This window comes from Canis aureus, chromosome 38 (assembly GCF_053574225.1).
Source record: "Canis aureus isolate CA01 chromosome 38, VMU_Caureus_v.1.0, whole genome shotgun sequence".
Taxonomy (NCBI): domain Eukaryota; kingdom Metazoa; phylum Chordata; class Mammalia; order Carnivora; family Canidae; genus Canis; species Canis aureus.
Genome location: NC_135648.1, coordinates 23,256,922 through 23,281,214, shown reverse-complemented (window position 1 = coordinate 23,281,214; position 24,293 = coordinate 23,256,922). Strand labels below are relative to the sequence as shown.

At 54.2% G+C, this 24,293-nt stretch overlaps 1 protein-coding gene across 1 annotated transcript in view; it reads left to right on the top strand.

Moving 5' to 3' along the window:
- The window catches only part of SOX13 (SRY-box transcription factor 13), a 47,550-nt gene that overhangs the window by 20,573 nt on the left and 2,684 nt on the right, over positions 1-24,293 (top strand). Inside the window, 13 exon segments of the mRNA XM_077886623.1 lie at positions 14,297-14,510; positions 14,513-14,524; positions 15,610-15,721; positions 16,010-16,096; positions 17,283-17,455; positions 17,775-17,843; positions 18,208-18,322; positions 20,717-20,802; positions 21,012-21,174; positions 21,557-21,666; positions 21,817-21,913; positions 22,159-22,302; positions 23,507-23,723. Of these exon segments, the coding sequence (XP_077742749.1) occupies positions 14,298-14,510; positions 14,513-14,524; positions 15,610-15,721; positions 16,010-16,096; positions 17,283-17,455; positions 17,775-17,843; positions 18,208-18,322; positions 20,717-20,802; positions 21,012-21,174; positions 21,557-21,666; positions 21,817-21,913; positions 22,159-22,302; positions 23,507-23,723 (1,598 nt within the window). The 5' untranslated portion in view covers position 14,297.

Here is a 24,293-nt window from a genome sequence, read left to right as displayed (position 1 = left end):
TCCTCTGCCTCTGTCAGCTCAGACCTCCTGGTATAGAGCTTCTATTGGGACCAGTGTCTCTGTGTCCTCTCCATATGATGCTGAGAGAGGCCCATTGCAAGGAGGATGACTGGTCCAGGTGTGTAGGGCAAGTGGAGCCAGATCTGTGTTTTCCTTGAAACTGCCACCCTGAGAGGGACACTGGAGGAAAGGATTTCTGGGAAGACCAGGGATCCAACTTGAAGGGAACCTAATCTCTTCCTCTCCCCCTCTTCCTGCCCCCAGATCCTTTCCCTCCCTGCTGAGGAAGGGCCCTCAGTACACCTGTCTCTGCCTGGCAGGTGGAAGTCTTTGAATGTTCCCGGAGGCACGGAAGGCATGGAGTGGAAGGCCATCTAGCTGGCGGGGCAGGTCTGGCACTGTCTGGCTCTGGCCTTTTCTAGACACTTCAATTAGTGATGTTAATTATGGCTTTGTGAGCATGGGGTTCTCCAAAGGCAGCCGGTCTCCAGCCCCGCTGCTCCCCCGACACCCAGTCTGACATGAGTCCCCAGTCTCTAAAGCTGTGTTTATGCTCTTCCCTCTGCCCATCTGCAAGATTAAAGGTTCCGTGAAAGTGTAAATTATTAGCACCTTCATCTTCTCCATCTTTTTTTTTCGTGGCAAAAGATGCAATAACAAAATTGATCATTTTAACCATTTCTAATTGTACAGGGGTGGGAAGTACATTCACGTTGTACGGCCATCCTCCTGTCCCTCTCCAGAATTTTGCATCATCCCAAACCGAAATTCTGTCCTCATTAAACAACTCCCCCTACCCCCCTCTCCCTGCCCCTGCTAACCTCTGTTCTACTTTCCGTCTCTGTGAATTTAACTATTCCAAGTACCTCATATAAGCAGAATCAAATATTAGTCCTTTTGTGTCCCACTTATTTCTCTTACCATCATGTTTTCCAGGTTCATCCTCATTGTAGCATGTGTCAGAATTTGCTTCCTTTCAAGGCTGATAACAGTCCTACGTATACGTACCTCTACGTACAATATATATTCTGTATACACACACACCACATCTTTTCTGTTTGTGCTTCCATAGACACTTGGATTATTTCTATCCTTCGGCTGTTGTGAATCATGCTTATGATGTCCAATATTTCCTCAAGATCCCGCTTTCAAATCTTTTGGGTATATTCCAGAAGTGGAATAGCTGGATGATACAGTTATTTTATATCTAATTCTGGGGGGACCTGCCATATTGTTTTCTGTGGTGGTTACATCATTTTATATCCCCACCAGCAACTGTCCACATCCTTGCCAATTCTTTAAAAAAAAAAAAAAAAAAAGTCCATCATATAATGGATTTGAAGAGGTATCTCATCATAGTTCTCCCGTCTTTTTTAAGGGGAAGTCAAAGCCCTGAGAAATGCTGAGACAGGCCCTCCCTGTAGTAGAAGCGGTCAGGCCTGGTCCCAAACTTCCAGGCACCCCGTCTTGGCCTCCACCCCCCATCTTGCACTTCCTTTGCTGCTCTATCCCCTGCCCATCAAAGAGGAGGCAGATGAGATCCTTCTGTTGCCTTGCTCTGTCTGCTGTCAGGGGACTTTCCTTCCCATCTGTGGCAGGAACAGAATGGCTGTGGCTGTGACCCACCAGAGGTGTCTAGAGGGTAAATGTATGACCTTGGGGATGAAGAGAAGGTTTCAGTAATGAAATTTTCTCAAGAGTTGAACCATTTCAACCCTGGGCATTGGGTACAAAGATGGTGCTGCCATAGAGGGGAAGATGTGCAAACATTACAGCTGATCTTCTAGTTTACAATAATTTCAGGTTTTTAGAAACCTGAAAACCCCCTCTAATAAACATTTTTAAAAAAGATTTATTTGAGAAAGAGGGTGAGCAAGCGAGTGAGCACAAGCAAGGGGGAAGGGCAGAAGGAGAGGGAGAAATAGGCTCCCCACTGAGCAGGGAGCCTGATGCGATGTGGGATCATGACCTGAGCCGAAGGCAGACTTAGTGGACTGAGCCACCCAAGTGCCCACCCCCTTCTGATAGACTATTAAATGGGGAGAAAAGTAATATAAAACTTGCTTATGAGCTCGATAGTGGAAAAGGAAACTGTGTCTAGAAAAAAGATTTGATGAAGATGTGCCACATTCTGATCAGTGGCCACCTCCAGGTTGATGGGAAATGGGTGACTCTCACATTTCTCTATTTTATCCTAAATTTTGCAGATTTCCTACAATGAGCATACATCCCTTTTACATTCAGGGCAAAAAAATGATAAGAAAATAAGAATGAGTACAACCATTCATTAGGTGCATGTGTTACAAGGGACCATGGAGCACAAGGTTCAGCTCGATGCCGTGGAGGTCAGGCATGAATGGAAAGCACAGGGAGCAGGCTTGGAGGCCTGGGCGGGGGGGGGGGGGGGGGGGGGTAGGTGGCATGGAAAGAGGGCCAGCAAACAAAGAAGCGGTACCTATAAGGGAGCTCGGGCGCTGGAGCAGCCGTGCGCCTTCCAGAGTGCCGCCGCTCGTTCCCTCAGAAGGTACTATGGTAGGATGCTGGCTTTGAATCGTTTTATCTCTGCAAGTGGTGTGGGCAGGCTACATTGAGCGTCCCCTGTGCTTTGACCTGGTCTCCTGCTGCAGCTGGCAGGAGTGAGTAAGGCCTGCAAACCTGTGAAACCAGGGCTTTGTCAGCCCAAGTTTGCCTGTGACTTCTCACATGTGGGTCCCTTGACCCCCATCATGGAAACAGTGGAAGTTGGGGGTGGAAGACAGACATTTCTGCCTCCAGGAGATGACTTTCAGTGGCTCTTGAAACCTCCGATCTGTAGCAGAGAAGACCCTAAAATCCGGTCCCTAGAGGAAGGGCTCTGGGTTCAGTGTCTTGGTCACCGCTCATTGGCTGTGACCTTGGGCAGGTGCTTAAACCTCCTTAAGCCTCCGTCTCCTCATCAGTAAAACAGATGATAATAGTAACTAATTCACGGACTGTTGAAAGAATTAAAAAGGCTCATTCCCAAAGCTGACAGTTACATATTGTGTGCTCGGTTCCTGTTGTCTGGTTGAGAGCTGGGTTCCAACACTGGGCTGCTGGGCTCAAATCACCTCTGTGCCTTGGTTTCTCCATCTGTAAAATGGGTGTACCTCCGGTGGTTATTATGAAAACTGAATAAATTAATGTAAGTGACCGTGACTCTGGCAGTGCTGGCACATAGCAAAGGCTCATTAAATGTTAGCTCTGATCAAGGGGGATGCTTAGTTGATCCATACCAGAGTGTCAGCCAGTGATTGTGGCTGGCATCTACCGACTCATTGTCCGTGGAGTCCCATCTGGTGGTCAGTGCTCATCACTGATCAGATATTTTGAATATTCTCCTTGTTATTTTATTATTAGCATTGTGGGCTCCAGCTGCCAGGATCCTTCCCAGAATCCTACCTCATTCCACCACTCTGCCAGTTAGGATTCTTTGGTTGAAGTGGTCCTGCGTCCATTTCCAGGAAGGAAGGGTGCTGGTGCTGCCAGGTGGGGTCCCGGGCAGACTGGGGTGCAGGCTACCATGTGGGGGATCGCTTGATGAGCATTTTGGATGAAATCAGACACTATCATACTTCACTCCACCCCTTTCTTGCCTGCCCTTCTGAAAAGGAGCCAAAGCCTTGCAAGAAGGAACAGCCACCCATAAATAAAGGGGACCACGAAAATAACAAAAAGAAAGAAAAAATCTTGCTTTTGTGGCAGGCTTGGCTGCCGATGGGGTAGATAATGGGAGAGGAAACACGGCCTTTGCAGAGAAAAAGAACGGAACACTTTGTTCGCCTGCAGAATGAATGCTGTTTAAGCAGGAGCTGCTGAATTGGGGTTTCCGATGAGTGAGCTCGTCTTGGGGGAGATGGTGGTGATTAGATTTATACCAGGCACAGGTGGTGTCCCACCCAAAGCCCTGGGGTGGGGGCAGGGGAGGCGATGGGGGAAGCCGCAGACCTGAGCCAGTGCCCAGAGGTAAGGCTGGTGTATCCAGGTCCAGCCCGCAGGCCCACACCCCCACCCCTGCAGTGCTGAGGGCACCTTGCTTCCTCATCATCTGCTCAAGCTGGAAGCTAGATTCTTGAACTGCTCAGAAAGCCCCCAGACCTTCTCTCAAGGTGTATCTTGTGTGGAGCCTTTGGAGGAACACACATCCCCATTGGGGGAGGGGGGGGAGCATGAGGCCAAAGTGGATTTGCTGATTATTTGCATGCCAGCCTTCTGGGTTCAAGGCTCTCTTCCTGTCAACACTGCATGGTGGCCTTCTTGGTGACCGGCGTTTATGTAATCTTCAGTCTTGTACCAACTACCCATCTCATTCAATGGGCCCATTTCCCTGACTCTGCAGTGAGTGGCCAAGGCAGGAAGAGGGAAGAGAATTATACCTTTCCGGAGCCCCGAGGGCTCCCAGGAGGCAGTGTGCAGGTGCCCGCTCTGAGAAGGGGCCGTGGGCTTATAGATGTGTGAAGGCTGATGTTTGAAATGACTTTAAGAAGGGCGTTTGAGACCTATCCTGGTTTGGGCTGAGCAGTCTGCCTGGCAGAGGTTCCCTGGAGGCTCACTGCTTCATTCGTTCATTCAACCGCAACAAGAGGAAGCGCCCGTCTACCAGGCATCCTGCTGAGTGTTCCATATATGCTACCTATTTTTTAAGATTTTATTCTTTAAGTCATCTCTACACCCAACGTGGGGCTCAAACTCACGACCCCAAGATCAAAAGTTACGCTCTTCAATTGAGCCAGCCAGATGCTGCTCATATACACTACTTCGTAATTCTCCAACAACCATGAGAGTTGGGTCTTCTTGACACCCTTTACAGATGGAGAATCTGAGATGTAAAGAGGTTAAATTAAGCCTCAGGCACTTGTTCGGCCCCTTCGTGGAGCGATGTGGGACTGGGTGGCTCCCCAGTCATCTGCCTCTCACCCCCCAGCTTCAGCTTCTGCTGAGGACACCCATGGCAGTGGTTCGACTCAGTACTTGCAGGCACCGGGCCTGTCCTCTATCGCCTCCTCACTCCCTGCCAGCGCGCTATTGGCTGTAAGTAAGCAAAGTTGTGGGCTTTGAGAGTGCAGGGATTGGCCTGTCCATGCCACTAGCCAGAGGGATGCTGGGGTTTGGACCAACTGCATGAATCTCCAGAGCCTCCGTGTCACCGAATGCCATGAGAGCTTCGACCACATGGCTTAAACTTGACCTTAGGGTAGAGCTGAGTGCTGTCCAGCCTGGTGGGTAAACACGGGTGTGTTCGGGCTGTTCCGCTTGCTCCTGTCCCCTCCTGGAGCTGGCAGGGGACTGCAGGAGTTGATAGGAACAACACTTCACTTGCCCTGGGCTCCAGAGGAAATGAGGGAGCTCCTCAATGCTGCAGAGCTCTGTGTCACAGGCTGGGGAAGGGAGGGCATGGTGGCTTGGCCAGATAAGCAGTGGCTCTGAGTACATGGAGTTTCCTTGGCAAATTCGGGGTTCTGTTCGGCCTGTCGGCGCCGTGTGGGGCCTGAGTGTCTGATTTGGTGTGGGCGGGCCCTGACCAGGTGAGATTCCGGGGGGGCCAGGGACAGCGCAGAACACTGGGACAGCCTACGTGGGGTGGTGACACATGACCCAAGGGACGAGGCCTATAAGTAGATGACAGGAGGAAGAGGGTGACCTGCCTCATTGTGGGTCTTCTGTGTGTTCAGCCCCGCAGGGGTTGGGGGAGGCTTCCTCAAAGGGTGATGGGGAGTATTCAGGGAGCAAACTTTTTCTGATTTTTACAAACATCACATTGGGTCTTCTGAATAATTCTATGAGACAGTTATTATTTGTTCCAGTTTAGAGATGGAGAAATGGAAACCTGCCGGCCCCACAGCTAGTAGCATGTGGTTGGAGCCAGGCTTCAAACACAGGGCCGGTGGCCACAGAGACAACCTTTTGGCTTCGCCAGGACACTTCCCAGCAATGCTGGAGGGTCACCCCTGGCCTCCTGTCTCCATGGAGAGCTGGGGACCCGGGAGCCTGGGACCTGCCAGGTGTGCTAGGGAGGAGGGGCATCCCCCTCCTGCCTTTGCTGAGCTGCTCTTCTGGGCCAGGTCCTCTGAGTTTTTGCTACCTTCTAATCACAAAGTAGATGTTGGGATCTCCATTTACACATAAAGAAATGGAGTTTTTGAGAGGTCAGGTCTTTTTTTCCAAGCTCTCAAAGCAGCCTAGGTTTCTTTTGACTGATTCTTCCTTGGCTGTGACTCAAGTCAAAAACAACCAGAATTTGGGCACCTGGGTGGCTCAGTGGTTGAGCATCTGCCTTGGTTCAGGTCCGGGGATCGAGTCCCACATCGGGCTCCCCACAGGGAGCCTGCTTCTTCCTCTGCCTGTGTCTCTGCCTTTCTCTGTGTCTCTCATGAATAAATAAATAAAATCTTAAAAAAAAAAAGAAAAGAAAAAGCTCCAAACCAGAATCCTGGGAACAGTGAAGACTGTGGCAGACCTCTCTGTCTGTGCTGGACTGGATCCTACTACTGGATCCTACTATGGGATGGTGTAGAGGGGAAGTGATGGTGTATCAGCCCACGGGAAAAGACCTGGCTTCAGGTGCCCTTGCCTTGGGGCCTTGGGGAAGATGGAGAAACATGTGGCCAGGCCAGCCCCTTGCCTGTTTTGCCTGCCAGCCAAGCGAGTGCTCTGCGTGCAGTGCTCTTTTGGCCTCCCCTTGGCCTTAGTTCACATTCGGGACTGTCCCCAAAGGGAGGCCTTTGACAAGCCCATCAGCCCTGGCTGCACCATCTGCTGTGTGCTGGCCCTGGGCAGGCATGGCTGGCGTGGAAGACCAGACACACTCCCCTGCCCAGGACGTGGGCTTAGACCTGGTCACTGAGAGAGACTGCAAGGGCCCCCTAGCATTCTGGGGGGCTGGAGACAGCATCCAGTCCTATAGGCAGGAGGGGCCCCAGAGAAGGGGCTCCAGGAAACACCTGGTCAACTCTGTTTTCCCCAGAACGGTGGGGCAGGTGTGCATCCCACTGGGAACCGCAATAGCACTTGCAACCTATGGGCCCCATCTTTTCCTGGACTCTCCTCCCGGCCCGGGAGAAGACTCAGGTGCCTTCGAGAGCTAAGACAGCCAGATGGGGCCAGGGATGGGACCATCACAAGTACGGTCTCTCCCTGGCTCCTTTGATCGTGCTGTGCCCTTGGGTGAGGGTTCAGCTCAAACCGGTAGTTCGTGAAGCTTAGGCTGGAACTGGGCTTCTGGGCCAGAGGTTCCAGGGGAGGCTTGCTGGCTCTTGGAGGCTGGAGGCAGGAGCTCAGGAGCTCATGGGGTTTCCACTGGCTGATATCAGCTGCTTTGTCCTGCGAATGCCACCTTGGCCTGCCCTGAACAGCCCCTGGACTGGGGGTATTGGCTGTAGCCCTCTCCTGAGCTGGGCTAGACTAGACCAGCACACGCCCTGGATCTGGTACCCTTGGGGTCCTCGGAGGCTGGAGAGGGTGAGGGGGGCCTCTCAGGAAAGTTTTTCCCCAAGCCTGCAGCCAGCTCAGCTCCCAGCTCTGAATAAACATCAGAGATAGGATCGGGCGTAGCCAGGAAGGGTGGCAGGGTGCGGCCTGGGAGAAGAATGGCAGGATGTGGCACCGGGGCACAGTTCTGGGCACCCACGCCTTGGGCTATTGTTCAGGGCTGCCTGAGGCTCTCGGCTCTCTGGGGCTTTGAGAGGAAGTGATATTCCCCTGGGACTCAGGCCCTGCCCCACCCCTGCCCTGTGGATCTCTCCTTGGCAGTGCCCTTTGGCACCACCCACCCGGTGAGCTTGGGAGTGGGAGCCCACAGTAGAGTCTGTAGGTCTGGTGTGTGCCCAGTGGGAAGTGTGGTCATGGCCCTCCTCGGGGGGTCTGCCTGTTTGCTCAGGCTGTCTTCCTGTACCCCTGGGTCTGAGTCACCCGTCATGCTCCGATGACTGGAAGTTATCTCTATCTTTATCTGCATCTAGATATTTGGGGGGGAGGGGGCTGTCGTTATAGAGGGAGGAAGGGCTAAGGGTGAAACTCCTTTGATTCCAATCCAGCTGGGCCAAGTCGTGGCTGATTGGGAGAGGAAGCGGCTGGTGATTTGTTTTGGGTAGAAAAGGGCTCTCCTGCGCGTGCGCCTGTGGGTGGGGGTCGGAGGGCCCAGGAGAGGGTTGGTGTGGGGAGAGAAGGGAGAGGACCAGCGCCTGCTAGCAGCTTTGTCCCGTAAGAGCTGTGTTCTGAGCCACTGGCCCCTTGGAGCGCAGGTGCTTCTCTATGCCTTGTGCTGGGCACTGGGTTCAGGGGCCCAGGGTCTCTCCGCCACCATCAGCTCCCAGACTCAAGACTGCCCCATCAGGGAGGAGGATGGCCTGAACCGTCTCCCCGCAGAGGCCTTCGCCTCTTTCGGATGCTCAGGTGAGATAAGGCCAAGAAGGAAGGCAGCGGAGGGCCTGGGGAGTGGGTGGCCTAGAAGGGAAGGGTGGGCAGAGCAGGGCTGCTGATCTGTATCCCAGCTGGTTCTGTGTCCCTGTTCTCTGCCTCTAGCCCGGAAACAGTATTGCTGAAACAAGCCACGTGACTTGGTCCTCGCTGGGCCTCAGTTCTCCATTTATAAAATAGGAGTAAGGCTGGGCAAGAGGGAGGAGACCAGGTTCCCAGGAGCAGTTCCACCCAGCTGGGAGGCTGACCGTAGTGTCCTCTGGGCTTGTGGCTTCTAACCAGGAGGGGGGCAGCCCGGTAGTTCAACAGCTCCTGTGCATCGAGGGTCCTCTGGCTTCTAGACCTCTGGAGAGAGGAGCAGGTGTGGCTGCTGACCTCAAAACCTCCTGAGAAATCTTGTGGGTAATGGAAGCATGGAGTGTGTTTTTTGAGAAAGTTAGGATAAAGGAATTGGAGGGGTTGTTTTGGTTTCTGGAAAAGAAGAGACTTCAGGGAAGACTCCAATAGGGTCCAAAAGGTGTGGGAAGTGTTTACCTGTCCCAAGGTAAACACAAAGGGACGCGGAGGGGGGGGGGGTACGGGGGGCGGGGGAGGCTGGTGAGCCCTGTACTGCAGAGCGCAGCTTCTGCATAATAACACAGTGGGTCTGACTGATGATGGTTCAACTTATGGTTTTTTCAACTTTATGATGGTCAGAAAGCGATATGCTCTCCGTGGAAACCGTACTTTTGAGTTTTGATCTTTTCCCAGGCTGGCCGTTAAGCCGTCTGATGCTTCTTCGTGACGCTGGGTGGCAGCGGCAGCGCTCCCGGGCCTCCAGGAGATGCCCTTACAACGACTCTGTGCCTGTTGCTTTTCATTTTCAGTACAGTTTTCAGTAAATTACGTGAGATATTCAAAACCTGATGATACAATAGGCTTTGTTTAGGTGATTTTTGCCCAACTGCAGTCTCGTGTAAGTGTTCACGTTTAAGGTGGGCTAGGTTAAGCCCATGATGTTGGTCGTGATTAGCTGGAGTAAATGCATGTTTGATTTAATGATATTTTCAACTCTCAGTGGGTTTATTGGGACATATCCCCCTCATAAGTTGGAAAATTTGTGGTAGCTGCTGCTCATTATGTGTCCAGGTCTGCCTTGTGCTGTTTTGCTGAACTGTTATACTCTGTGATTATTGTATGACTATTTGTTGAGCACCTACTCTGCTCCAGGCACTCTGCTAGACTCTAGGGCTATAATGATGAGCAAACCCAGCTATGTTTCCACAGTGCCCTGGGGTGGGGGTGTTGGGTGGGTTCTCAGGCTGCTGGGCGAGGCAGAAATAAAGTGTCTAAAGGGATATTTAACAACTGTGATAAGTCTCCCAATGGCCAAGTTTAGAGAGAGTGTCCTAAGAATGTAAAACAGGCACATATTATAAAGTCTGAAGTGTTTTTTTTTTAATTTTTATTTATTTATGATAGTCACACACAGAGAGAGAGAGAGGCAGAGACATAGGCAGAAGGAGAAGCAGGCTCCATGCACCGGGAGCCCGACGTGGGATTCGATCCTGGGTCTCCAGGATCGCGCCCTGGGCCAAAGGCAGGCGCCAAACCGCTGCGCCACCCAGGGATCCCTAAAGTCTGAAGTGTTAATGGAATGCTCACCCCTTCATATTGGGTCTTATTTTACTGAGGAGGAAATTAGTTCAGATAGGTTAAGTCACTTGCTCAAGATTGTACAGCAATTGATTGGGCAGGGTTGGCTTTCAAATGTACCCAGGTCTGTCCGACGCCTGGCAACTTTCCTCTCAACCACCTGACTCTAGGAGCATCCTGGGCTATATGACCACTTAAATGGGTACCCTCTATTACTTGATCTTCACGGGCCCTGTAAGACAGGGATTCCTTTTTTTTTTTTTTTTTTTAAGATTTATTTATTTATGGTAGACATAGAGAGAGGCAGAGACAAAAGAGGAGGGAGAAGCAGGCTCCAGGCCAGGAGCCCGAGGCGGGACTCGATCCCGGGACTCCAGGATCACGCCGTGGGCCAAAGGCAGGCGCCAAACCACTGAGCCACCCAGGGATCCCCAAGACAGGGATTCTTATACCCATTGTACAAATGAGGAGATAAGCTGAGTTAACTAACTTGCCTAAGGCCACAAGAGTCAGCTGGTGGCAGAGCAGGAATTTGAAACCTGGTTGAGGAACCCGAAAGCCTGTACTGTTGACCACCCCCATCCCCCGGGTACCCTTGTCTTACAGACAAGAGCCTGCAGAGATGAAGCTGCCTGTGCAGGGACCACCTGTCAGCTCCATACTCCCCACCTGGTTCTCCTTTCTGTCCTCATTTAGATTATCACATGCAGCTTTTGCTCTGCACTCTGAGAAAAAAGAGCGGATGGTTAGGGTCCAGAGCTTGGCACTTGACCCTCTTCAGAGGGACTCTCATCTCTGTGGGCAGGGGAATGGCTTGCTCTTTGAGCAGGTTGTGCTCCCAGAACTCGAGAGGGAAGGAAGGAGGTGCCCAAGGACCCTCTCCCCGCAAACTGCGTGGTACCTGAGAGGAACCCACCAGGTCTGGGCTGTTGCTTCTCCATCAACAAATGGGTCCTAAGGGACCAACCAAGAGCCAGTGCCCACAGTTGAGGCAGACGCCCGTGGAAGTGGAAGGGGCAAGATCTGTCTGGGTAGGCAAGATCTGGCAGGGTGTCTGGTGGGCAGCACACGCTGGTGAAGACACAGACACCTCCAAGCCAGCTTGGCTGGCCACTAGGAGTCCTTTGCTTTGTTGGGGGTGGGGGTGTGCAGGGGCTGTGCCAGGGCCTGGGAGGAGTGATTGGGAGCCCCAGGGGGCAAGCTTCCCAATATATACAGGTAATTAAGTGTGGGTAAAAGGCCATCAGAGCTCAAAGGGAGATAGATGTCCTAGTGCGGCCCTTTCCAACAGAAACACAACGTGAGCCTCATGCATGATGTTAAGTTCCCCCGTAACCAGATTAAGAGGTGTAAAAAGAAACAAGTGAAAACAGTATTTTATTTAACTCCATGTATCCAAAACATCACTGCAGCATCTAATCCATAACCATTTATCCACGAGCTAGGTCCCATTCTGGCGCTCACCCTCAGCCTTGGAACCGGGGTGCCCTTGATACTTGCTTTTGCAGGGTAACTGGCCGCGTGTGGTGCGTGGCCAGGTCGTGGGCCGTCGTGGGCCGTCGTGGGCCGTGTGCTCCCAGTGAGTTAGGCTGTGGATCGCCTCTGCCTTCACCCTTAGCCCCGGGGTAGGGGGGTGCAGGTGCAGAGCTGGTCGGCCTGGCCCTTGGGGGAGCCCCGTTCCGCCAACCCAGGGGAAAGGCTCAGAGGTCGGGGCCAGGATGGAGGGGAGAAGCCCCTCGACCCGAGTGGGCAGCGCAGAGGCGACCTGGTGGCCTGCCCAGGCCCGGCGGAGCTGTGGGTGTGGGACGAGGTGGCGCAGAGCGGTCGGGGATCACGAGCCCACAGGCCCGCATTGTCCGCCTGTCACACTTCCTTTGGCTTTATTGCCTTTGTCCAACACCCTATTGTCTGGTTTCCTTTTGTCCCCTTTTCAGCCGAGCTGCCTTTTATTTTCCAGCCAGCCTGGTTGTTTTCATTTCTTTTGTCTGAAGTTCCTGAGAGGAAGGTTTTATTTTCAGCGGTTTGATTAATTCACAGCTTGAGCCCCGGGTTTGTTTGTTATGTAATTGCTGCCCTCAGCTTCGGGATAATACCCCCTCCCCGCCCCCTGCCCCCTGCGCCCCTCCTGCCCGGGCCTGCGTGGCCGCGCCTCCCTGTGCCCGGATGGGCCCAGCCGCTGGCTTCCTGGACGCGGTCCAGGCCCCCTGCATGGTGATGGGGGACCCGGGGGCTGGACCCCGAGCCCTGGGGCCAGCCCATCCAGGGTCGTGTCTGTCCTGCCATGCGCGGTCCCGGGTCCCCCCTGCCCCCGGGTCCCCTGCCCTTTGAAAGTGGCAGGAGAAGTCTGCTCTGGTCTAGATGGCATCGAATCAAACGCACTTTATTCAACTATAATGTCCGTTCAGTTCGACATGAACACATCGCCTCACTCCTAGGTTATGAGAAACATTTTGCTGTACAGAGTTGACACAGTATTACACCTGCAATTCAGTTTTTTTTTTTTTTTAAAGATTTTATTTATTCATGAGAGAGAGAGAGAGAGAGGCAGAGACACAGGCAGAGGGAGAAGCAGGCTCCATGCAGGGAGCCCGACGTGGGACTCGATCCTGAGACTCCAGGATCACACCCTGGGCTGAAGGCAGGCGCTAAACCGCTGAGCCACCGGGGCTGCCCTGCAATTCAGTTTTAAGGGATGTTTTACTATATCTGATTTTTTGGCCTTACATTTCCCTCTTAAAAATGTAATGCCCGTGCAGATATATCAAAATGTGTACTCATCAGTGCTTCTCAAACTAGTGTGTATCAGAATTACCTATGGGGTTTGTTAAAATAGATTCCTGCTCCACCCACAGAGTATCTGAGGTGAGGGTGATGCGTGACTGACCCCCATGCTTAGACTGTGGGTCCCTTTTAGGGAATGCATTTTAGCCAGCAGTGGTTTAACAAGAGTGCGTACTAGTGCCGCACACTGTTGAAAACAAATTTCAGCAATCCCTAGACCTCACGAATGCCCATTTTACAGATGAGGAAACATGTGTGGAGAGGCTCAGTAACTCACCCAAGGTTATATAGCGGGTGCAGGACCTATAGATACCTGAAAACCACCGCTGGGTGTCCCCACTGGTCTTGTCACAGTGGCTTTGGATGGGGAGCAGGTGAGCTGTGGGCCTTTGCTGCTTTGGCTTTGAGCCTGCCTGGCATGACCATCAGCACTCGGTCTCCAGGATCCTTCAATTGCTCAGCTCCTCCAGGTGTCCCAGGCAGTGGTGACAGGGGAGGAGGCAGTGATGGGAGCAGTGGGTGCAGAGTCTGCATCCCCTGGGGATTGCAAATTCCTACAGGGGCCAATGAGAGAGTCTAAATGAAAGATTCTAGCTACCTAGAGGAAAATATTTTTCTTCAAGCCCTACATCTCTCAGCCTGGTATTTATTTTCCCACTTCTGGTAGATAAGGGGATATAAATAACAATTTGCTTTTATCTTGTCTCTAGGAGAAAAACAAAAGAATAAATGTCTATTCGGGTCGTTGACCCTTGATTCCCCTTTTGGGGGGCAGTAGGAAGTGGTAGGGACTAAGGAAAACTGGCCTGTCCATAAGGAGTCCCGGCTCCTTAATTCCAGCCAGTTGTCCCAGATCAACTTCAAGAGAAGTTCAAATCCAGATTAGATTACGAGATGTCTCATGATTTTAAAATTTTGTTAGCTAATTACAAATATATATAATTTTGACTTTACTGGGCTCAGAAACTGCCAGTTGACCATCTCTGCCCTCCTTGGGTGGACCATTCAGCCAACCAGCCCTACATTGCAATAGGAAGGGCCTGCTGATGGTCGGGCCCAATTGGCTGTGGACCTTCCTCTTTATTTAAGATTTTATTTATTAGAGAGAGAGAGAGAGAGAGAATGAGCAGTGGGGAGGGGGAAAGGGAGAAGCAAACTCCCTGCTGAGCAAGGAGCTGGACCCTGGGCTGGATCCCAGGACTCTAGGACCCCGGGATCATGACCTGAGCTGAAGGCAGATGCTTAACTGCCTGAGCCACCCAGGTGCCCCTAGACCTTCCTACTTAAGGGGAAAAAAAAAAAAAAAAAGAATGCAGGACAGAAGAATCTTTTCTGATTTTTTTTTTTTTTTTTTCCACTGTGGGTTCCCAATGGAAGTTTGCATTGTTGTGAGGGTGGAGATTCTGTGTCCATCATCGGTTTCACTCTACTCGTCCTCCTCCCCCAGGATGTCCATGAGGAGCCCTGGCTCTGCCCTGCTGGCCCCAGATGGCGTTGGCACCATGGTGAACTGCACTGTCAAGTCAGAAGGGAAGAAGGAGCTCTGCCATGAGGCTCTCCAGGGCTCAGCCGCTGGAGCTGAACCCCAGCTCGGAGACCCAGCCCGGGCTCCCCAGGATGGCGCTGACCCCCAAGCTCCAGCCCAGGTGCCCAGCACTTTCCCCGGGGCTCCTGGGTCAGTGTCCCCACTTTGCCTCCATAGCCTACACCCACATGCCATCCCAGCCTCTCCTTGAGGATCCTAGCTGGGCAGACAGACAGGAGGCAGAAACCTTGGTTTCTAGGGCAAGACTTGGGGGCGGGGCTGCCAACCTTAGGCCGACTATCTGAGCACTGTATGGTCTCACTCCCGCGCTTGCTCGCCTGATAACTGCTCACCCATGTGTGACCGGGCCTACTTCAGAGGACTAGCTGGAGAGACAGGATACATCTGCTCAAAGTTGAACTCCTGTAGGATTGGAGAAAATCAGCCTTATTACCTGAGGCTGAGATAAATTGATGCTAAAGATCATGCAATCCCTCACCCTTAAAACGAAGGAGTTCTGAATGAACGACACAAGCCATAAGGATTCTTGTAGTTCTTAAAAACCCTGATTCCATGCAAGAGATGTTAAAAGGAGACTGTGTAATTAAAAGCCAAGTGAATGAAAACGAGACCTGGAAGGGTCTGTGGGAGGTGTTAGGGGTTTGGGGTAGTGATGGGGAAGACTTCCTGGAGGATAAGGCCTCAAGGTAGGTCTTAAAGAATGGAGAGGACTCAGGTGATGAGGGGTGGGGTGTTGTCCTAAGGAGCGGTGAGGTGGGGGGGTCCTAGGTGTCATACCCACTTGCTGCCAGTGTGGCTGGGTGCATGGGAGTAATTGTTAATAGCTCACATGCCGCCTGACCCTACAGCAGTGAACCTCATTCACGTGCATTAACTTCTTTGGTCCCAGCAACAATCCCGACAGGAGAGGCATTAATATTTCCATTTTCAGAAGAGGGAAGTAAGTCAGGTTCAGAGAAGTTCAGAGTCTTTTAGGTGATCAAGGGCCTCATGAGTCACTGAGCCAGGCCTGAAATCCAGGTTTCTTGTCTGCAAACCTTTTGTGCTTTTGCTATATCCAGCAAAGTCAGAACAAAAGTTGGGAAGGTGGGGAGGGAGGGGCCTACCCTGGAGGGTGTGGGGGGTGCCTGGGGCACATCCCCAGGCTACTCGTTTCCCTCTGTGGTCTGCTCTCTTCTCTTGAGGGTGACAGTGACATCCAGTGTGTATTATAGGACTGCAGCTCCCCAGAGAGCAATGGGTCCCCGGAACCCAAGAAACCGGGGGGTTCTGAGGCTGCTTCTGGAAGCCAGGAGAAGCTAGACTTCAACCAAAATTTAAAAGAAGGTAAGATGTCTTGGGGTGTCTGGGTGGCTCAGTCAGTTAAGCGCCTGCCTTCAGCTCAGGTCATAATCTTGGGGGTCGTGAGATCAGGCCCCACATCGGGTTCCTTGCTCGGTGGGGAGCCTGCTTCTCCCTCTCCCTCTGCCCCTCACCCTGCTTGTGCTTGTTCTCTCCCCCGCTCCTTCTCAAATCTTGGAAAAAAATTAAAAATAACGTAAGATGTCTGTCCTGGTGGGTGTAGGGCGGGAGGTGCTGGGACTGCTGCTCCTTCATCGCTTTGGCATCTTCCAGTTGTGCCTGCCATCGAGAAGCTGCTGTCCAGTGACTGGAAGGAGAGGTTTCTGGGAAGGAGTTCTGTGGAAGCCAAAGATGTCAAAGGTGAAGGCCCATGTGGGTAGGCAGGGGAGGATAGGATGTCTGAACCCCATTCCCTTCTCCCAGCCTGGCCATGCAGTCTGGGTCTCTAGGGCAATTTTGGAGGCTGTTGGTCCCCTTCTACCTGGCCTGTGCCCCTCTGGCTCCACCCGGCCCTGGGGGGTCAGTACCACCCCTCACCTGGCAACTGAGCATTCTGTGTGGCTCATTCTCATGCAGGAGAGACCTGGTAGAATCATGTTCCATGAGTATGGATTTGGACTCTTCCCAGGGACCCTTGAGACCTCAGGCTTGTCACTGCCACTTCCCAGATCTAACTGGATCTAACTATATCAAATGAGCTGGATGTGCTCTTTTGGTGCTGAAAATTAATTCTAGGCCACCAGGACCCCACTAATGAATTTAAGAGCTGCTGTCTGGTTCCTGAGAGTGCCCATTTTTCCATTGTGGTTGGTCGCACCCACAAGGGGAGCTTTAAAACTGTACCAGTGCCCAGGTTCCCCTCCACCTGCTGAGTGAGAACTCCGGGGTGGGGGTGGGGTGGGGTGGCCTATGTGTGTGTATTTTTTGAAGGCTCCTGGAGGGATTGAGGTAAGTGGTCTGCAGCCTGGCCCAGTTGCATCCAACATGAGCTCAGCTAGAGGGCAGGGAAGTGCTGGGTGAGGACCATGTGCCAGATCCTGGACTCCACTTTGCCATTATCTTACCCTCACAGCACCCCTGTGAACTGAGCGTTCTTAGGCTCATCTATAGAGTAAAAAAACCGAAGTGCAGAGCAGCCGGTTACTTACCTGACAGCTCCCGGAGAGGATGGGCTGAAGTGGGAATTTGAACCCAGATCTGTCTCGCTCTGGTCCCTTCTATGGGATAGTTATCCATGCTCACCCTGCAGCTTGGGGCGCTTGAGGACACCCGACACTGAGCTGTTACACGGTTGGCATTTCCAGGGGCTTGAAGCGGTGGCTGCCGGGGCAGAGCTTCTAGGGCAGCTACTTGTCGGACAGCAAGCCGGCCCCCTCCAGGGCAAGGATCATGTCTCCACCCTCTCTGTTCCCTCTGCCTCTAACGGGGTGAGGGGGTGGGTGTCTGGGAAGTAGCAGTTGTTCAACAAACACCTGATGGGTGGGTGGGGGGGTGGAGGGACAGAAACCCAACAATTCTCACCAGTGGCTGTTTCACCATGGAGCAGGGACCCAGGAGAGCCTGGCAGAGAAGGAGCTCCAGCTGCTGGTCATGATCCACCAACTGTCCACGCTGCGGGATCAGCTCCTGACCGCGCACTCAGAGCAGAAGAACATGGCCGCGATGCTGTTTGAGAAGCAGCAACAGCAGATGGAGCTGGCCCGCCAGCAGCAGGAGCAGGTAGGCCCAGCGTGCTGTCTGGCTGTCCTGCTGTGGGAGGAGGGACTCGTCAGGGCCTAGAGGGGAGCGCTTAGGGGGCAGGCCTGGCTATGTGGGCCGAGGCTGGGGGCAGGTCATGGAGGGGCTGCTGGGCTCTGCGCTAACTCCAGCCATGGCCTCTGACGGAGGAGGGAGCCCCCTGCAAAGGGAGGGTGCATTCTGAGGGTGGACGGTCCCGCTGCTCCCCCGCCCCGGCCGGCGTTCGCTGATGGGAGGGCAGGGTGCGGCGGGGGCCGTGCACAGGCTAATGCCCATGCCCCCTGCTTTTTCCTGCGGCCAGATCGCCAAACAGCAACAGCAGCTGATTCAGCAGCAACATAAGATCAACCTCCTCCAGCAGCAGATCCAGGTACAAAGGAGGGTGGCCAGGGGCCGAGGAGGTGATGCCAGCCTGGACATGCCAGGGAAAGGGAGGGATGGATGCAGATTAAGCAGAATCACTTGGCCGTGGCCCTGAGGTGGTGGTGGGGACGACTCATTCCTGCTTGACCCTTGTACCTCCATCTTCCTCTGTTTGAAGGGAGGAGCCAGAGTATCTTCACCCCCAGCTGGGGCCGAGAGCAAGGAGAGGCAGGTGATGTGGGGTCAGATGGAGCCTCTCAAAGAGTAGCCTCACGCCAGTGTCTGTTCTTTCGTGTCTGGGTCCGTGCTGTGTGGCCTGGGCTGCGCTGTGTGGGTCCCCAGGGACTCACACACGGTTTCTCTGCTCTTAGCAGGTCAACATGCCTTATGTCATGATCCCAGCCTTCCCTCCGAGCCACCAGCCTCTGTCTGTCACCCCTGATTCCCAGCTGGCCTTGCCTATCCAGCCCATCCCCTGTAAACCAGGTGAGTGCGGGTTGGGGGCGCAGCCACAAGTGAGGCTGTTCTGAGGCCCAGGAAGGAGCCTGGGACACGCTCACGCAGTCTTTTGCCATGTGGCCTTTCCGGCCCTTGCTTTTGGATCTGTCCAGTGGAAGAAGGAACCCTTTTTTTCTGAACTTCACTGGGAGAATGAAAAGCAAAGGCACTTGAAAACCATGAAGTACTTTTTCCAGATGTAAGTGGATTTGGCCAATCCAGATCCAGTGTCCCAGCTCTGGTACCTTTGCTGGACCAGAAAAGTCAGATCTTGGACATTAGCTGAGGTTTGATGCGTTTCCCAAACTCACACTTTGTCCTACCCCAGCCGTGCCCATTCTGCCCGGCCACTGAAATTCAGTGAACACAGACTGAGCACCAGCCACCTTTCAGATGCTGTGTTGTCAGGTGGCCACGGGGGTGGGGAGTGGGGAGCAGAGGGAGATAAACATGAACTTTGAGCTCCAAGGAATTTACGGTCTGGGGAGGGAGACAGGATGACATTAACTAGGGGATCTGGGAAGGCTTTCTGAGGAGGTCAGAAATTAGCTGGGTCCCAGAAAGTGGACTGCAGGAGTGAAGCTGGGAGCTGAGGGTTGGAGGGCAATGGAGTCAGAGGCCCTGAAGCCTGAGGCCAGAAGCTGTAGGGTTTTGGAATTGAGGGGAGAGCTTGATGGGGGTGATGGGACAGGGTGGCGAAGGAATTTGTTTTGTAGGACGCAGGCATGCCTGCATGAATGAACGGAGGGTGTGTTGTCATAATGACTAGGTGATTGGGAACAGAGAGGGTCGGTGGGGAGGGTACTGGCCAGAGCGTGGACCGGTAGGGGGACTGCTGGGGTGGTTCCAGGGACAGAATGACAGCTTGCACTGGGCAGAGGTGATGGATGGGACAGAGGCAGAGAAGGGATTCGTAGGCCACAATCATGGGTTCCTTGTGAAAAGTCATGGGACAGGGCAGGGATATTGCCCATGGTTGCCCCAGGGACTGGGGCTGCTCTTAGGTGGAGCCCCTCTGGTCTGCCCCTCCTATGTGGTGCGCGGGAGCAGGCAGATGAGTTCCTGTGGGTCTGGCGCCAAGGCCTGTGGGCTCCGGGCACTGTTCCGGGGGTCAGCAGCACCGACTCTCTTCCTGCCTGTGTCTACACCGGGCACTCTGGGGTGGGGACTCCACGAGGAGTCCACAAAGGACTGACACAGTGAGGCTCTACCCTCGAGGAAGTTTCCGACGGAGGAGGTAGGGCGAGCAGGCCAGCAGCACAAACCCATTGCAACTCTAGGTGACTAGAGCTGCCAGAGTGAGGAGGGCAGGGCCTGGGGGGTTGGAGTACGTCTGACCCCATGCTTTCTGGACAAGGGAGGCAGGAAATGAACTGTGGGAAGCCCTGAATTGGCCAGACTGCCACCTGGTTTGTGGGCTCCAGAATCCTAATAAGCAGGGTGCCCATGGGCTTCCAGATGACCCTTCCCCAAGCTGAGTGCATGATGCCTTTGCTTAGTTCATGAGCCCTAGACATGCCCTGTTGCCTACAGCGTGAAGTCCACAAGATCCCAGCGTTGCCCATCACAGGCTGGGCTCCCTTCCCACACCTCGGCTCTCACCTGCTGCTTCCCCTCCACCTTCCTGCCAGCAGCCACTAGCCCACCTCTCACCGCTCCCCCCAAGAACCCTGCTCCAGCCATGCCAACTGGAACAAAGTTCTCTGGTGTGCTCCCCATGCGGCCTGTGTCCCTACCGGCCACGTGGTCAGTGATTTGTATCTACGGCTTATCTCTCCACCTGAACTGTCCACTCTTTGATGCTGGGCTGGGTTGCAGGTGAGTGGGCTAGGCCAGGTAGAATGGAAAGGGTGCCAGGTAAAGAGGAAAGGATGGACTGTGGAGTCTAGAGACTTGGGTTCCCATGTCCGTGTTCCCATTTCTGAGCTATGTGGGCACCCATTTTTCATCTCCCGGTCTCAGTTTCTCTGTAAAATGGGATGCTGTACTGAGCACCTGGTCTGTGCCACACACTAGGGAGATACTGCATGAGACAGGCCCGTACATGGGGAGCAGCTTTCGTACCCCGCACGTGGTAGGTACGAAACATAAGTCTGAGTAGAGTGAGCAGATGGTAACAGTCTCATTTCACCGTTTGGTTGGAACCTGTGGCTCAGTGGGTTGGGAAGGGCAGTGAAGGGTGAAGCTGCGGATCAGTGGGCAACGCAGCAGGGGATGAGGCCACTGGAGGCCTTCAGCATCTAGGGCCAGGGAAAGCCTTGGCTGGAAGCAGACCTGGCCAGCTGGGAGCCCCTGCCCCCTGGTGCTGCGGGACGTCATCAAGCAGGCTGTCTGCTGTTCTGTGCTCATCCAGGACTTTTCTCCTTGCTGCCTTTTCCATAGTGGAGTACCCCCTGCCGCTGCTGCACAGCCCCCCTGCCCCTGTGGTGAAGAGGCCCGGGGCCATGGCTGCACACCCCCCTCTGCAGGTACTGCCCCACCTGCCAGCCGGGGGCTGCCAGCCCAGGGGGTGGTGGGACCCCTGCTCTGGTCCACCTGTCCCTGCTGTCTCCTCATCTGTTCCCAGTAGGCTTGTCTTCCTCTCTGTTAGCACGGGTCCCCTCTGTCCCTCCGTGGCGGGGAGGGGCGTCACCTTTGGTGTCTGTCTCTTGGCCTCTGATCTCTGGGTCTCCCTCAGGAGCCCTCCCAGCCTCTGAACCTCACGGCCAAGCCCAAGGCCCCGGAGCTGCCCAATGCCTCCAGCTCCCCCAGCCTGAAGATGAATAACTGTGGAACCCGCCCCCCCAGCCACGGGGCCCCCACGCGGGACCTGCAGGCCAGCCCGCCCAGCCTGCCCCTAGGTAAGCTTTCTGCCAGGAGGGCATCCTAGGATGTTCAGCAGGTCTTTCCCTTCTGTGGGTTTACGGTTCTGTAAGACAAGGGCTGAGACCCGCTTTGAGTTTCCACACTTCGAGTCTCAGAATATTCCCCCACCTCCTCTCCCCTGACCAGAGCTGACGGCACCCCCACATCAGGGACCCTGCCGCTTCAGGGAGCCCATCCTCCATTCTAGTCTGTTGGCCACTGAGTGACGCCAAGCGAGCAGCGGCCCCTTGGGGATATGCCTCGCAGCCGCCTGGAGGGGCGGGAGGGGAAGCCAACCCAGGTGAAGGACTCTCAGGGGGTGGCTTGGTGTGAACCGGATTGACCCCCTCTGCTACCCCTTCCCCCCTTCTCCCATAGGCTTCCTTGGCGAAGGGGATGCTGTCACCAAAGCAATTCAGGATGCTCGGCAGCTGCTGCATGGCCACGGCGGCGCTTTAGAGAGCTCCCCCAACGCCCCCTTCCGCAAGGTACGGTCCCCACTCCCCGCACCGGGGCACAGGGACCCGCTGGGGCAGCTGGGGTGGGGGAAGACTCAGTCTGAGGCCAGCAGAGGGAGGGGTGAGGGAGGGGAATGGGGCGTTGCAGAGGAGCCGACAGACTTCCTCCCTCAACCCCAGGACCTCATCAGCCTGGACACGTCCCCGGCCAAGGAGCGGCTGGAGGAGGGTTGTGTGCATCCCCTCGAAGAAGCCATGTTGGGCTGCGACATGGATGGTGAGCGCCCTGGGTGCTGGGCTGGTGGCCAGAAGGGCCCGCCTCTGCCTCCCACAGGGGCCAGGGTGGGCCAGCTTGTGCCTGTCCCAGATGTGTCTCTGGGTCCTGGGCTGGGCCTCTGCTGAGGGCTCCGGATGGTGTCCGAGCGGCTGTGGGTGCCTCGCCATCGCCCCCTCGTGGTCGAGTAGCGGATGGACCGTCGGCCCTGGAAGCTTCTCCTTCCTGACCCCACCCTTGTCCCCCAGGCTCCCGCCACTTCCCGGAGTCCCGCAACAGCAGCCACATCAAGAGGCCCATGAATGCCTTCATGGTGTGGGCCAAGGATGAGCGAAGGAAGATCCTCCAGGCTTTCCCAGACATGCACAACTCTAGCATCAGCAAGATCCTTGGTAAGGGCCAGTGGGTGGGGTCTCCGGGGGGCTTTCAGGGCTCCAGGAGCCATGCTAGGAGGACCTGGTTGCAGGAGATAGCTGCCTCCTTGCTGGGTGACAGTCCAGTCCCCAGCATCCTGAGCTTCAGAGGAGTCAGGTAGGGTGCGGGTCAGGGAGGATGTGTGGAGGCTAGGTTCTGGGGTCTTGGATTGTTGTAGGGCTCCTCACACCTGCACCCGAGAACTCAGGGATGTGGGCGTGTGCGTGTGTACAGGTGTGAGCACACATTCCTTAGTCCCTGACCTATTCCACTGTTTGCCCAGATCCTTGGAACTCTGGCTCTGGCAGGAAACAGGAACAGCTGTTCTTCAGCTATCATTGGAAAGTTTTTTTTTTTTTTTTTTAATTTTTTTAATTTTTATTTATGATAGTCACAGAGAGAGAGAGAGAGAGAGAGAGGCAGAGACACAGGCAGAGGGAGAAGCAGGCTCCATGCACTGGGAGCCCGATGTGGGATTCGATCCCGGATCTCCAGGATCGCGCCCTGGGCCAAAGGCAGGCGCCAAACCGCTGCACCACCCAGGGATCCCCACTGGGAAGTTTATACAAATTTTATTTAATCTCTATACCCGACATAGGGCTCAGACTCCCAAACAAGAGTCCGATGCTCTTCTGACTGAGCCAGCCATTGCCCCAGTAGAAAGTTTTTTTTTGTGTTTTGTTTTGTTTTTTAGAAAGGTTTTTATTTTTTTTGAAATAAATCATAGGTCCTGATTGAAGGCCAAGGAGGGACATAGGGCAGGTCGGTGTGGCTAGAAGTTGGCAGTTGTCCTTAGACTGAGGATCCTCTGTGTCTTGTCAATGGTCTCAGTTGACAAGGTATTTTGTCCTAAGTAGGGGGACCTGTCTGTTGTTGGGGGCCTGGGGTTGACTGTTCTTTTGTTTATGCAAATCATGCTGACCAGAGGCCTTTCAGAAGTTGCTGGGTAGTTTGGGATTTGGTTGCTCTTTGTACAGACGCCCAAATACACGCCAGCTTCATTCATCCATTTGCTTAGCTGACATCCAAAGGGCACCCAGTTTGGGTCCGGTCCTCACTACATCTTGCGCATGTACCACCTTGTTGACTCACCTGGGGATCAAAATCTTGGGGCCTGCAGGGGGCTGGGAGCGGGGTTGGCAGGGCCTGGCACTGAATGCCTGCCCCTGGGGGTTGGGCCAGGCTCCCGCTGGAAGTCCATGACCAACCAGGAGAAGCAGCCCTACTACGAGGAGCAGGCGAGGCTGAGCCGGCAGCATCTGGAGAAGTATCCCGACTATAAGTACAAGCCGAGGCCCAAGCGCACCTGCATTGTGGAAGGCAAGCGGCTGCGGGTGGGCGAGTACAAAGCCCTGATGAGGACCCGGCGCCAGGATGCCCGCCAGAGCTATGTGACCCCGTGAGTAGGGCCTGAGGCGGCTGAGACCGTGTGTGTGAACTGTGCTGCTCACGTAGCTCTTGGGAGAGGCTGCTGTGCATGGTGAACCTTTGTGTGTGCCTCCGGGGTGCCGTCTGGCTGGGAGCACGTACGCGTGTGGGCATTCCTGGGTACCTAAAAATGAAGGTGCTTATGGGGGGGGATTCCTGGCTTGACCTGGTGGATTCTTTTATTTTTTTTAAAGGTTTTATTTATTTATTCATGAGAGAGAGAGAGAGAAGCAGAGACACAGGCAGAGGGAGAAGCAGGCCCCATATAGGGAGCCTGACGCGGGACTCAATCCCGGGATCACGCCCTGGGCCAAAGGCAGGGGCCAAACTGCTGAGCCACCCAGGGGTCCCCTGGTGGATTCTTTGAAACAGGAAAGCCCCTGGGCCATTTAAATCCATCAGGTAACTTCCAAACACTGGACTCACACATGATCCTCCAGGAATATCTGTTGAACACACACATGGCCCCCGTGTTGTGCAGAGCCAGCGGACAAGGAATGTGGCCATCAGCAGGCAGGCCAGGGAGGGGACAGCGTGTGTG